Source organism: Calidris pugnax, unplaced genomic scaffold, assembly GCF_001431845.1.
Source record: "Calidris pugnax isolate Ruff unplaced genomic scaffold, ASM143184v1 scaffold18, whole genome shotgun sequence".
Lineage (NCBI taxonomy): Eukaryota > Metazoa > Chordata > Aves > Charadriiformes > Scolopacidae > Calidris > Calidris pugnax.
The window spans coordinates 16,616,927-16,629,303 of record NW_015090812.1 but is presented as its reverse complement, the minus strand read 5'-3'; the positions used below and the strand labels follow the sequence as shown (position 1 = coordinate 16,629,303).

The 12,377-nt window shown below is 39.2% G+C and overlaps 1 protein-coding gene across 1 annotated transcript in view; it reads left to right on the top strand.

Moving 5' to 3' along the window:
- Positions 1 to 12,377, top strand: part of TGFBR3 (transforming growth factor beta receptor III) — a 104,064-nt gene that overhangs the window by 57,568 nt on the left and 34,119 nt on the right. Inside the window, exon 4 of the mRNA XM_014938888.1 lies at positions 10,951 to 11,134. Coding sequence (XP_014794374.1) covers positions 10,951 to 11,134 — 184 coding nt within the window. The remainder of the gene's footprint in view (positions 1 to 10,950; positions 11,135 to 12,377) is intronic.

The following is a 12,377-nucleotide window of genomic DNA, read 5'->3' as shown; positions in this document are numbered from 1 at the left end:
ACAACCTGGTGATCATCCATTGCTTTTCCACAGTTCCACTCTGCTCACAAGGAGAAATGCATTGTGTTCCCAAAAGCTCTCTAAGGAAAAGAATACAGAATCATGCAGTACAGAAAACGTGGGAAATCCTGAGTAAGTCCTAGCAGTGCCTGTGGGCAAGTGCAATACACCAAAAAGAAAGGGAGGGGCTGTAGTTTTGCAGCAGAGCAGTTTGTCTGGGCCATGCCAGATTGCAATCCCCGGGACTGCCTCTGGCCTAGAGGAGCCCGTCCCTTTGCAGAATCAAGGATTCTCATTTCAGGTGGGTCGTGGGGCAGAGGGACATACTGCTTCTACTTTAATAGCAGAAAGACTGCCTGCCTCCTTGCCAGAGCCTTCAGTAAGTTTCAGAGAACTGAGCCTAGGAGTGTAAATCACAGCTGCAAGGGATGCGTAGTGCAGAGCTCACTTCCTTGGCCATTGTTTGAAAATACTTGGCTTGCCCGTGTACTTCTGCTGCTCTGTCTTGTCCATTCTCCTTAAATGCATACCCAAGCCAGAAAACAAAGTATTTTGAATCATTAAAGATTTCAAATTTTAAAAAAACTTTTTTAATGCTCATGAATTCTATGCTGAAAACAGAAATCTGTGTCACGCATACCATAGGAGTGTCATAACTATTGTGTCTGTCTCTATGGAAGCATCAAGCAGGATAATTGTTGACTTTCCAGCTTCTCCTTCAGACTTTTCAAACAATGCATTCATTCACACTTCTAGTAATGTACTGTATGTAAAGTATGAATTGCACAGTTTTGTTGATTGATCCTTATTTAGAAAGGTAAGTAGTGAAAACAAGTTTAAACAGCAACTTCTGGGCCTTACTGTGAAGAGACAACACCTCGAGAGCCAAGACAAAGTTTGCAGTAAAAGGATCCTGTAAGCATTATAATGAAGTCCTAGCTGTTTATTTCTTTTTATTACCAGCTATTATTTTTTTGTTTGTAAAGCATCATAATAAAGTTCTTGAACTATTACAGGGAAGTGTGTTTGAATAAGTAAATAAATAGAAAGAACCTTGGATCTTCTAATTTTTAATTTTTAACAAAGATAACTCCAAGATAGGAGCAGATAGGAGCAGATAATGAATCAGAGCAGTTTGTAAAGTGCTGGTAGTACCATTGCTCAGGTAGAGGAACTAAGGCACGCTTGAGCTTAAGTGATGTTTATATTGGAGCAGAGAGAAGTGTCAGAGCTGTGTGTTCTCAGTGTGCTCATTAGGAAGATGTTTTGCTACCTTGGCTCTGTGAATTAATTGTTTGAGTTTCCACTAGAGCTAACCCACCACAGATTGCTTTATTTAAAGGAAAGGATGAAAAGATTTAAAGCTCATGTCAGCACGCATCCGAAAGACCAGGAAAGTACTATACTACTGAGTTGGGCTGGACTTTAAATTCTTACTGTATGGTTCAAGCTTGGATTTTTGCCTTGGGCCTGGTCCACCATTAGGCAGAAGTTTAAATGAATGGGGGAGACAATCCAGCCTTTGGGTGTATGGTTGTAGTATAGAGAGAAGCACAAAGTACCTTCTTGATAAACATTTTTCAGTATAAAAATGTAAAATTGGTGCATACCTGTAGGTTTGCACTTATTTTAATCATGTGACGCATATAGTTTCACTCAGCGCAGTGACTCATCAGACACTTTATCTTCATGGAGGCAGTTCACAGTTTCACAAAATACTGGTGGCTCAACATCACAGTGGAATAAATTATCATTAAAATTAAATAGCATGTCCCAACAAAACCAAAGGTTGTGTTCTGTTAATACGAGGATTTTTTTAATGTCATGTTTTGAAGACTTTTTTCCAAAGCCATTGCAGTGCATGGAAGCACAGTGATGCTTACAGAGTGACGGTACTTTGGAGGAAGCCATCTGAGATAGGGTAGGGGTGCTAAAGGGAGTTGTTCTTTACTAGTCTGTTGCCTTATTGTGTTGTCATTTTGCTTTGGGTCACCTTTCCCCATCTGTAAACCAGAGAGAACACTAGTGAATAGTCTTAAGAAAAAATGTTAGCGTCTTGATAAAAACCTGACATAGATTTCTATGTGTTTCTGTGTTAGAGAAAAGTGAATATATGGTGACTGCCAGTTTAGTGTTAACAACACATTTGGAATAGACAGGATTATTTTCGGACTCTTCATGAGTTATATATATGTTTTGATGGGTTAAATAGGTGGTGCTGGGAAAATTATTGTGATTTTAGTAAAGTAAGTCTTGAGTTTATTCTCATCGTGTTAAAAATAAACACACCTAAATTTCATGGCCTTTCAATCTGAAAATACATGAAATGAGTTAGTGCATGAACTCTGCCTGACCTAAGTAATTGAAAATCACCCCTTTGATTACTGATGTGTCTAGTCATATTAGTCTGATTGGATATTTTTACATGTCACAAAAATACAACAGTTTTGGAATGGACATTTTTGGTTCAAGTGTTCCTGAGCTGGACCATCGTCCCCCTTCATAACTCAGAAGAGCAGTGCATGGGTGGGAAGGTCTGCTCAGTTCAGCAAGGGGAATACTTGGCATCTGTGCTAAATATTTCTTTTTCCTCAGCAGGAAATAAATGCCAAAATTATATCAGAAAGGGGGAGTGGGAGAGGAAGTTGAAGGACATCTTCACTGGTGATTAAGCTGGTTAGATTATGACAGATTGCAATTTTACATAGGCTAGGCAAAACCTGTAGAAAATGGTTTTACCTGGAATCCTGTTACAGGTCAGTCTTGCAGAAAAACCTTACCAGACTTCTCCCACCATCCCACTTGAAATTTTCGTATAACAAAATAATTTCCTCCTTTTCCATCAAGTCATTACTTCTCTCCTTCCCTAAAAGCAGTTTATTGCAAACTTGTCTTGGCAGAAGCCCAAAAGTTTTATGAACCTGCCCAGAAAGAGGGTTTTATAGGTGCTACTCAACAAGTGATTTTTTTTCTTTAGATTTGGTAGCTTTCTCAATTGCTTTTATAGCCTAGGAGTGTCTTTACTGGGCAAGTGAAAGTAGTGAGAATTAAATCAATGAAAGAATTGACCTGATCCTTTGTAATTTCCTGGCAGAAATCACTGTTAGAATAAATAAAAAAACCCCCTTAAATATATAAATATATGATTTTTATATAGTATTTAATTTAAGATGGGATGCTTCAGCTCTTTCTCTGAGTTGGTTATTCAAGCAATTGAATGACTAAGAGTTATGGATGAGAAAGCACTTATGCAAGCAAATAACCTTACTCACAAGAACCCCTTTAATAGGACTGAATGTGTGTTTTAAGTTAGTAAAATGGAGGAGGCAACAGCAGTAATGATAAATACAAAGCTGGATCACATGCTCTTGGCTTCAGATTTGAAAAGAAAAAATAACAGCTTTAAAAAAGAGGAACTGATAGAATGAAGGGTTTAATTATTAGTCATTTATGTATTTCTAAAAAGAAAAAAGCCGTGCTCTTATTACTTCAGCGAATAGCTGGTTTATTCCTTTCAGTTCATGAAAATATGGTTCACATATTTTGGGTCTTTGCCACCAAACCACAGGCTGTTCTATGGTTTGCACTAGATTTTGGATGACTGACAAGACTCACTGAAAAACAAGTGCTATTTGTTTTCCTGTGCCTAGTATTTAACGGGAAATCAGGAGGCTAAATTTCCAATCACTGGTTAAACAGACCCAGATGTGAACAGAGTGCTCTGCTAGGAGAAGAGTGAGGAAGGATAGGAAATGCATGACTAGTGATAAATTTGGTATAAATAGTGACCTTTCACTATTCAAAGTAAAAGCCATAGATTCTCAGTGTTGTGTAACAGTGTGAAGAGGAATTTAAAAGGACGTTTACATTTCTATAGAATCCTGGGTTTATTTTTTTTGTAAATCTTCATCGTTCTTCTACCCAGGAGTTGGAAATAATCCTGTAATTGCCCTTTTACACTTGGCAGAGTTCATATTCCCCCTTCCCTTCCCCACACCATTTCCTTGCCTTTTGAAAGAATGCGAAAATAACATTAAGTATCTAATTAAAAGCAGTGTTTAGTAAACAGTAACTCTTATTATGCTTTTCACAATAGTAAATTTCCCCGAAGACTTTGTCTTGTGGCCTGGTTCAACCTCCTGCAAAATCCTGCTTTTCTAAAAGCTATATAACTGGTTTACTCCCAGAAATATCAAGGGGACATCGGGCTACGAATGGTGATTGTTCTTGCATTCTTGGCAATAGAGTGAAAGGATTTTGTCAGAAGTATGAATGGCAGAAAATGACAGGGTAGTAAATACATGTTTGAAAGTGGTGCATTTTCCGCATTCAGTAAAAGGAGTTTGAGTACAGTAACACTAGTAAGGCATCTTTAAATATCTAGGTAGGATTTTTTTTTTTCATTCAAAGCTTGCTTCATGAAGGCGTTACAGAAGTGAAGTGATATTTTTGGCTCAGGAAGCAAGATATAGTACTTGAAGCAAATGTGCAGTAAAAAATGTCTATATGTGGTAGCGTAAGCAAATGTGCAGTAAAAAATGTCTATATGTTACCACATATAGATGTCCTAAAATAGGGAAATTTTATGATACATAGGTGTCTTCTGCTTTTACTGTAAGCACTTTGGTTTGGGTAGAAATATTTCAAAAATACCAACTTGCCAGTATATTTCAGAGGAAGCAAGGTGAATCAATGTGCCTTAGTTTCTCCGTTCAAGGGATATTCAAGCCTGGTTTGCCAAGAGTATCACATAGTTCATGCCAGATCTTCTCCTCTCCTGGGTGATTTAAGCCATCATTCAAAAATCAGACTTTATTGCTTGGTGTTTCTTTCACCTTCAAGAGCAGCCTCTCTTCATGAGTCACAGCTCCAACCAAGACTTTGTGTTTAGAGTGTGGATGGGCTATGTCTGGGTGCTGTTGCTTCTTGCATCTGATACTGGTCTTTCTCCTTGCTGCCACTGACTCATCCTGAGTGCTGCTCTTTCTCACTGTCCCTCTAGGTGCCCAGACCCATCACTTTCAGAGCAGGAGAGATAGTTAGAAAGACTTGAGCTTTAAGTCAAGGCTGCAAGAGAAAGGAAGAAACAACATTCTGGCATTTGGTGGTTGAGGTGCATTGCCAGATGTATCTTGCAGGAGTGCCTGGAACAGGCATCCGTGATGGTCTTTTCTCTTCCGTATGGTCACGGCTCCTTCCCTTCTTAGCTTGCTTCAGTAAATAGGGGTTTTAGCCAGTGGAAGTTTACAGAAGCAGGCAGCAGATTTTGGCAGACTGCTGGTGTTAGTGATATGGAGATAATAAATCACAGCAGGTTGTGTTACTGAGTCATCTATTCCAGTGGAAACTATAGCTGCAGTTGCATAGATATGCTTTAATTCTCCCCTTCTCTTCTTCCACTAAATTGAATCTAACTTGAAACAGAATCTCTGGAAAGGCTTCTGCTACCTTATTTTGTTCAGATCATACAAGTGTTATGTTCAATCCATTAAGATGTTGTTAGATTAATGTGAGATGAGAGAACAATTACCTGTGCACACTTAATAAACCGCTTGTGAGCCCTAAACTCTGGAAAAAGGTTTCCCCTTTACACATTTGTTTGTTTGTTTGTTTCCTTTTTATCATTCTAGTAACTGTTCCATGGGGTTTATGAGAGTTACACTTGCTTTGACGCAGTTTTAGCTTTGATGGAAAATCCCAGGATCTTCTTTCTAGATACATAAAGATGTGAAAGAGTCTGATCCCACAAGGTTCTGCTTTCATCCTGAGAAAGCGTTGAGCAGCCATAATTCCTATCAAGATCTTTGGTAGTTGCCAAACTGAGCATTTCCCAGGAAGTAGAATTAAAATCTAAATTGTAATTAAGATAATGCCGCTTCTCTTACGTGTTTGTTTTCAAAAATGGGAAAACTGAAAGTGGCATTTTGAGACGACTGTAAGCAGTCTTGAGGACACTAAACTGAAAATAAAAAATTTTAGTACTGCCTGAAAGCATCGCACCTCAGTGGCTGGTGCCACAAAGACTGTGCAAAGCTGATAGATGATTCACGCGTGTGGCATGTCATTTCAAAAGCAGCAAGTTTCCTGGTCACTTGCCAAAGAGAATTGTTCTCTTGGTGATTACTGTATGTTATATGAGGATTTATGAACAACAAAGCATATATTTTTGAGTTTCCAAGTACCTGATATTTCTCCATCCATGGCTTTACTTTTCCCCTATAAGGGCACCAAAGCACATCAAAGTACGTTATCAAAAAACACCAGCTGAGTCCATGCGGGCTGCTCTGAAAGTTTGTTCAGGTTTTTGAATTTTATTCTGAGCAGATTTACTCCTTTCCTACGTGTTCAGCCACAGGTCTAATACTGTGTAGCTCAGATAAAAATATGAAGGATGCTGCTTTTCTTCTGCCTAGTGTATTTGTGTCAGTATTGGCTTTATGGGTGGCTTTGTTGGTTACTTGTGCTGGAGGGGCCTTGGTGAATAGTGGTGTAGGTGTTGCTGTGAGGAGCGGGATTGGTTCGTGCTGTGTAGCTGTGGACACTTAACTTCGTATTCTGAGTCATCTCCCAAAGGTGCCTACCTCTCTCTCAAGGCTAAATTATGACCTTGCTTCCTACTTGGGAGTTCTGAATTATAACTATGTTAAATACTTAAATGTCATAAAGCAAACAAAGTTAATATCCCCACTGGATCAGGTTCAAACTAAAAAAAAAAAAAAAAGAAAAAGGCAATAAACATTTAAAAGGAGAGAAGGAAATAGGTAAAATAAGAAACAGAAGATGCTATTTTGAGTGTATACAGTGTTCACACTCACCAGTCTATGTATTTGAGGCGACTCAGGGTTGGTCCTGAGAGTTGTTCCTTCTGGGGAATACAACTTGTGCCATTTGGCACTTCTGCCAGCTAGCTTATGTCCTGAACTGCCATGGCAGCCTTGCAAGGGCAGTTTTTGTAGGACTGGAAAGTTTTCTTAAGGGACATATAAAACCATTTTTTTCCCAGCATGAGAGATATATGTTTCCTTGCCTCTGTAGAGTGCAAAGAAAATTACAATCCCAATTTCCACTAGTGGCCAGCAGGGTAATAGTGTGTGTAATCAAAACGTGTTCCTAAACATGTTTTGTTCTTTGATGGAATACTCAGGTTTTGGTAGCAAATTTTCACAATACTGTACCTGATCGTCATTTTCTCCAACTGCAGAAGAGCCCCTTGAACCACAGTTCTTGCTGTGGTTAGTGGCCGTGGCCAGTATCTTTTAGTCTTGCAAACTGATTTTTTCATGTCAGGCTTGGAAGTTTCCCCATTTAACTTCAGAAATGTGACAGGGCATGTAGGTGAACTCAGCAGCAGGGGATGTTTCTGGTACAGTCACTTTTGATGTCCTCACAACAACAGGAAGAAATAGAGCTGGGGCACTTTTTCCACTCCGCAACCTCTGAAAGTAACCACTGAAGGAGATGAAGTGAGGAGATAAAAGTGTATGTGGCAGCAGTTTCTTAATCACCCAGTCGGCTGTTTAATGAGCGCTCAGATAAAAATTGTTGATAGATTCCCAAATATTTAAAACATTCTTTGGTTTTAACGCTCTGGCTTATCCTAAGTACATTTGAGCGAGCTGCTTTTGGTTTGCTCTGAAGAGTAAGTAGTTAATGTTTGAGGCAGGTGTTGAAACAGTGATGGTTGCCTTTTTTGGAAGAGTCTGTTGAATTCTTTCCAGAAAAAATAACGTGCTTGGCTCACTTAACCTTGCCTAAGGTCCATGTAGTAAAAATCCCAACATTGGCAGGCACAACAGAACTCCGCGCTCCTTTCTAAAACCTGGTAGTGGAACCAGCATTTCAAATAGACTTTAGTATGTGATTAAAAAAAATAAATTATGATAAGTTTCATGTTTATCTAAAGATGTTTACTGCGTGATCATTTAGTGAGGATGCTTCTGCCAGAGTTTTCAGTTGTTCTGCTTTCTGTCTGTCAGTTCCTCCCTAGCAGGACTCAGTAACTTCGGGGTTCATTGATAGGAACTGTCTTGCAGGAAGACATTTGTCATGCCGCAGGATGATGTAGAAGTTCTTCAAGTTTTAATTAGTAATAAGTGGAAAACCAAGTGTATTCTGAGGATGGAAGCTGCTGTGTTAGCAGACCTTTAAATATCTCAAATATCAAATGAAAAATACAGTGAAAATGCAATATTACAAGATAATGCATTTCTTTGATCAGTATTTAGAGAGTATAATATTTTCTCTCAGACTTCTCTCAAATGTCTTAAAAGGTTACGCTGACACTGCTGATAGTATCAGACTTCTCTGACACTGACCATAAAAATTCCAGAAACATTGCATAAATGAAAAGCAATTACTGTACTTACTGGATAAACCATAGTATTTTTGAGGTAGTTAAGGGGGTTTGTTCCTGAAAGTAGAACACCAGTATGTATTCAATATCCCTGCAAAATAATAACTGGTTAAGTCCTTAAATCCTGCAATTTTTATGCACGGGAGATTTTTTTAATTAGGCCAGGGCTCTACAAAGGTGTCCCACGTGACTCTGCTATAAAAGACAGCGTTGCGAAGAGGCGCTCTGTACGCAATCCCTGCATGACCTGTCTCGTGCTATGTCAGTGTCATCCTGCAGGACTGTGCATGCTATAAAATTCAGCGTGGTAGAAGCATTGTAGGGGTGCCCCATAAAACCAGTCCTGCTGAATATCCTGGTGTGTGGCTGCTTCTAAGTGGTGGAAATAGAAAGTGAATGCTATTGGCTAAATACATTTTAAAGAAAACTTTAAAATGTAAGGATAAAGAGTGGCAGTGGAATTTTTCTAATGGCAGTTTGCTTTCTTATTTGAGAAGTATGAGAGTATTGAGAGAATAGGGTGTATTCTGTGTTACACTGAATATAGACATTTTTTATTTAAAGGAAATGCTTTATCGTAGTCATATGAAAAACAATAAATAAGGAAGATCGCTCAGAATTGAAACAGATGTTAGTTTAAACTGTGAAAACTATTCTTGCAAAAGTATCCCTAAGCTGTTTTTTGTGACAGGTCTGGTCAAATTGAAGCCTGAATTACATGGGCCTTCTCTTACAGAAGAATAAATGACATGTGCATAATAAGTAATGCAATAGCTGGAGGCACAAGGGAAGAACTTTGAAATTCTTTCGGTGTGCCAAAGGGTGTAATTTATGTGTCTACTTGGACAAATATTTGTAGGTGCTAAACAACTGATATATAATATCCTGAAATAGTGTTGGGAACAATCTCTCCAGGGAAGGAGTTGCCATTAGTTAATTTCTGTAACTGGAACCTGACCTCAGATAATCTCTGTTAAATAATTGCTGTTCATGTATTTTATTGTTTAAAAAGTGAGATAAATACTTATGACCATTATCTTGCTATAACATGTAAATAATAGTCAGGACAGGTTAGAAATTGTTGTGATGTATTTTTCAGTCTTCCAATCATCATCATTACTAGTTTCGGATTTTCAGTTGGAGAAAAAAAAATATATTTTTGTTACACCAAAGAAATCTGGATTAATAGAAGGACAGGGAAAGGAAAGGGGGAGGAGAACAGCAGAGTAAGTCACACTTGTTCCTGGGCTGCTCTGGGAACAGCACAAGAAAATGGTACTTCGTTCCTAAAGCCTTCTCTACTGCAGTAACCTGGAAGAAGGGGCTGTGTGTTGTGCCTGGTCAAACACTGCTTATACACTGCTGCAGGGAATATGTCCAAAGAAATCTTCCCTGATGCATTCGAACCTGAAAACATATTAATCTTGCTGTACTTTCTCAATCATGCACATGCTATTCTTGACTTGATGTTTTAGATCTTGGTGAAAGTGTGCATGGAAGCACCAGGCCAGGTAGAGCATGCAGTCCACAAGCACCTTGAAGGAAGAGACAGTGAAGTGTGTGGATGGGTGATGGCTCCTGAGGCTGGGCAGATGAAGGAATGCTCTTCTTTCACCAGTTGCTATAGGGACATCTTGAGAGCTGACAAATGTTCTGAAGTGTTGGCATCTCTCTGCAGGGACAGGACAGTCAAAAGGTTGCTGTTGGGATGATCTTGCTTTGCAGTAAATCTGGAATGACTTGTTTATCTCTTAAGACCAACGCAGGCTGAAGCAGGTCCCAGTCTGAAAGAGTCTGACCCTGTGCCCTCTTCTTTTCTTGAATGATACTATTGCCACTCCAGTGAAGTTGTATTTGAAAAATTTAGACTTTTCCACAGAACCCATTACGCTTCTACTTACTTTTTCCATTTTGACCATTTTAAAGAACATTTTAGTTTTTCCAGTCAACCTGAGTTCGCATAACGTATTTATAAGGACTTTTTTAAAGATGTATAATTCATCTGCTTTGTGTGTTTGGATATTTCCCCACTTCGTGTAAATAAAGCAACAGTAAATACCTTCCCTTTCTCTTAGCCTTTCTCTTTCCTCGCTCTGTGTTTCTCTGTTGGCCTTTGTCTGTCGCTGAGCTTGGACTCGTGTTCTTTCTGATTTGGGAGTTACTTGAGTAGTTCACAATTTATGGAGCTTCACATCCTTCTCTCCCTTCAGTTCAGACCATCTTCTTCTCAGTCTCTCGTGCCTTAGTTTTCCTCTAGTCTTCCAGCCCTCCCCTTGCCCCCACAGCTCAGCTGCCTTTGCACCACTGTTGTACCACTTCTGCAGCAGTACAACTTCAGAGAATGGCTCAGAGCCCTCCGTTAGTCAGTTGCCACATGCACCTGAGCTGGGCTGATGGGTACTTCATCTTTAAAAGCATTTCTGATAAAGGAATCATTATGCAGATGTTAAAATATGTGAAGTTTAGGCATTGTTGGAAATAAGCCTTACTCGCCTTCAGTGAATGCATTTGGGTGTGACAGATTACGTTGTTTAAACACGCTACCTGTCTGTGCAGATAAATGTACCACATTAAAAATATGTTTTTATTCCCATCAGGTGTCTTTAGGTTCCGTTGTTCAGTTTGAGAAGGGAAATTTCTCCTTGTCAGCAGAAACAGAAGAAAAGCTTTTTCCTGAGAAAAATGAACATCTGCTACAGTGGGCCCAGAAGGAATATGGCGCAGTAACATCTTTCACTGAACTCAAAATTTCAAGAAACATCTATATTAAAGTAGGAGAAGGTAAAACAAAACAGAACTAATAGAATTGATAGGCACTTCTAGATGGTGAGAATTAAGTATTTCTGTAGTATTCTTTTCTTTTTTTCTAATTTTTTTTATTTTAATCTTCAAACATACCTCTCCTTTTCCAAGCAATGTGATGTGAAAGGGGAAGGCTGAGAAATAAGACCAAGTCTAAAGTCCAGACCTTGGATCTAGGCAACTTTTAATGGATGCTGGTGCTGTAATTTTATGCTCATTAATGTGGATGCAATCAGCCAGACTCTTACAGTAGTCAAAGCTTCACCTTTTAAAAGCAGTAAACAACTCATGTTTGTCTTTGGTTGTCTTCATCTAAAGGACTGAAGCAGAGAACGTGAAGTAGGGGATAATTTCTAGAAAGACCTGAGGTTGTTTTTTTGTTTTTTTTTTCCATATTTGCTTGTAAAAGGATCCAGACTACTTTGGGCAAAGAATGATTGCTTTCCTCACCAAGATAAGTTGCCTCAGTCCGATTTCCTGTCCCTGTGAGCCGCACGCCAAATTCATCAGGTGGTGTAGGCAGGTGGGAGAGGACTCCAGCTCCTCATGGATTTCACAGGCCCATATTAGGGTAGGGTTTGGGCTGTAGCTGTGTAGCTAAGCAGGGCTGGAACAGTTGGAACAATATGAGTCTCTGCAGCACCTTGTCGCTCCAGTTTTCCCTCAGCTGGCTGCCAGTCACATAGCATGTCTTCTGCAGAGGAATTCCACCTGAGCTGGTCATAAACTGTGGATAACATAAGGCAGTTGGTTCAGGAGTCTACCCCCTACTTACTTCTATTCAGGTTTATCTTCTGGAAAATACATAGTTAGTAAAAGGAACTTTGCAGGTAGAGCGCTTTCCTGTAGTGTGCAGGATGATTGGGGGTAAAACTTTCTTTTTTCCAGGTATGGGATGTTTTAAGCTGTTAGTGTTCTTTACCTAATAGCCTGTAATTCAGGGTGGTTTTTTGTTCTCTGAAGATGTCATCTAAGTTCAGGCTAAAGCAAGCATCCAGGTTTTGGCTAAACCAAAAGCAGCAAGAATAAAGGCTGGTAAAAGTGAACTGGAACTGATTTTCATTGCAGCTAGTAGTCCAGGCATTTTGAAAGTAATTGTTGGCTCTCAAGAAGTTCAGTGATGGGAAAAGTAGAAATCAATAGAACACTTTATCAATATTCAAAGAGTACTGGCGGGCTCAGCATTTACTAGCACCAGCAGCCTATTTTAGTAGTACTTCAG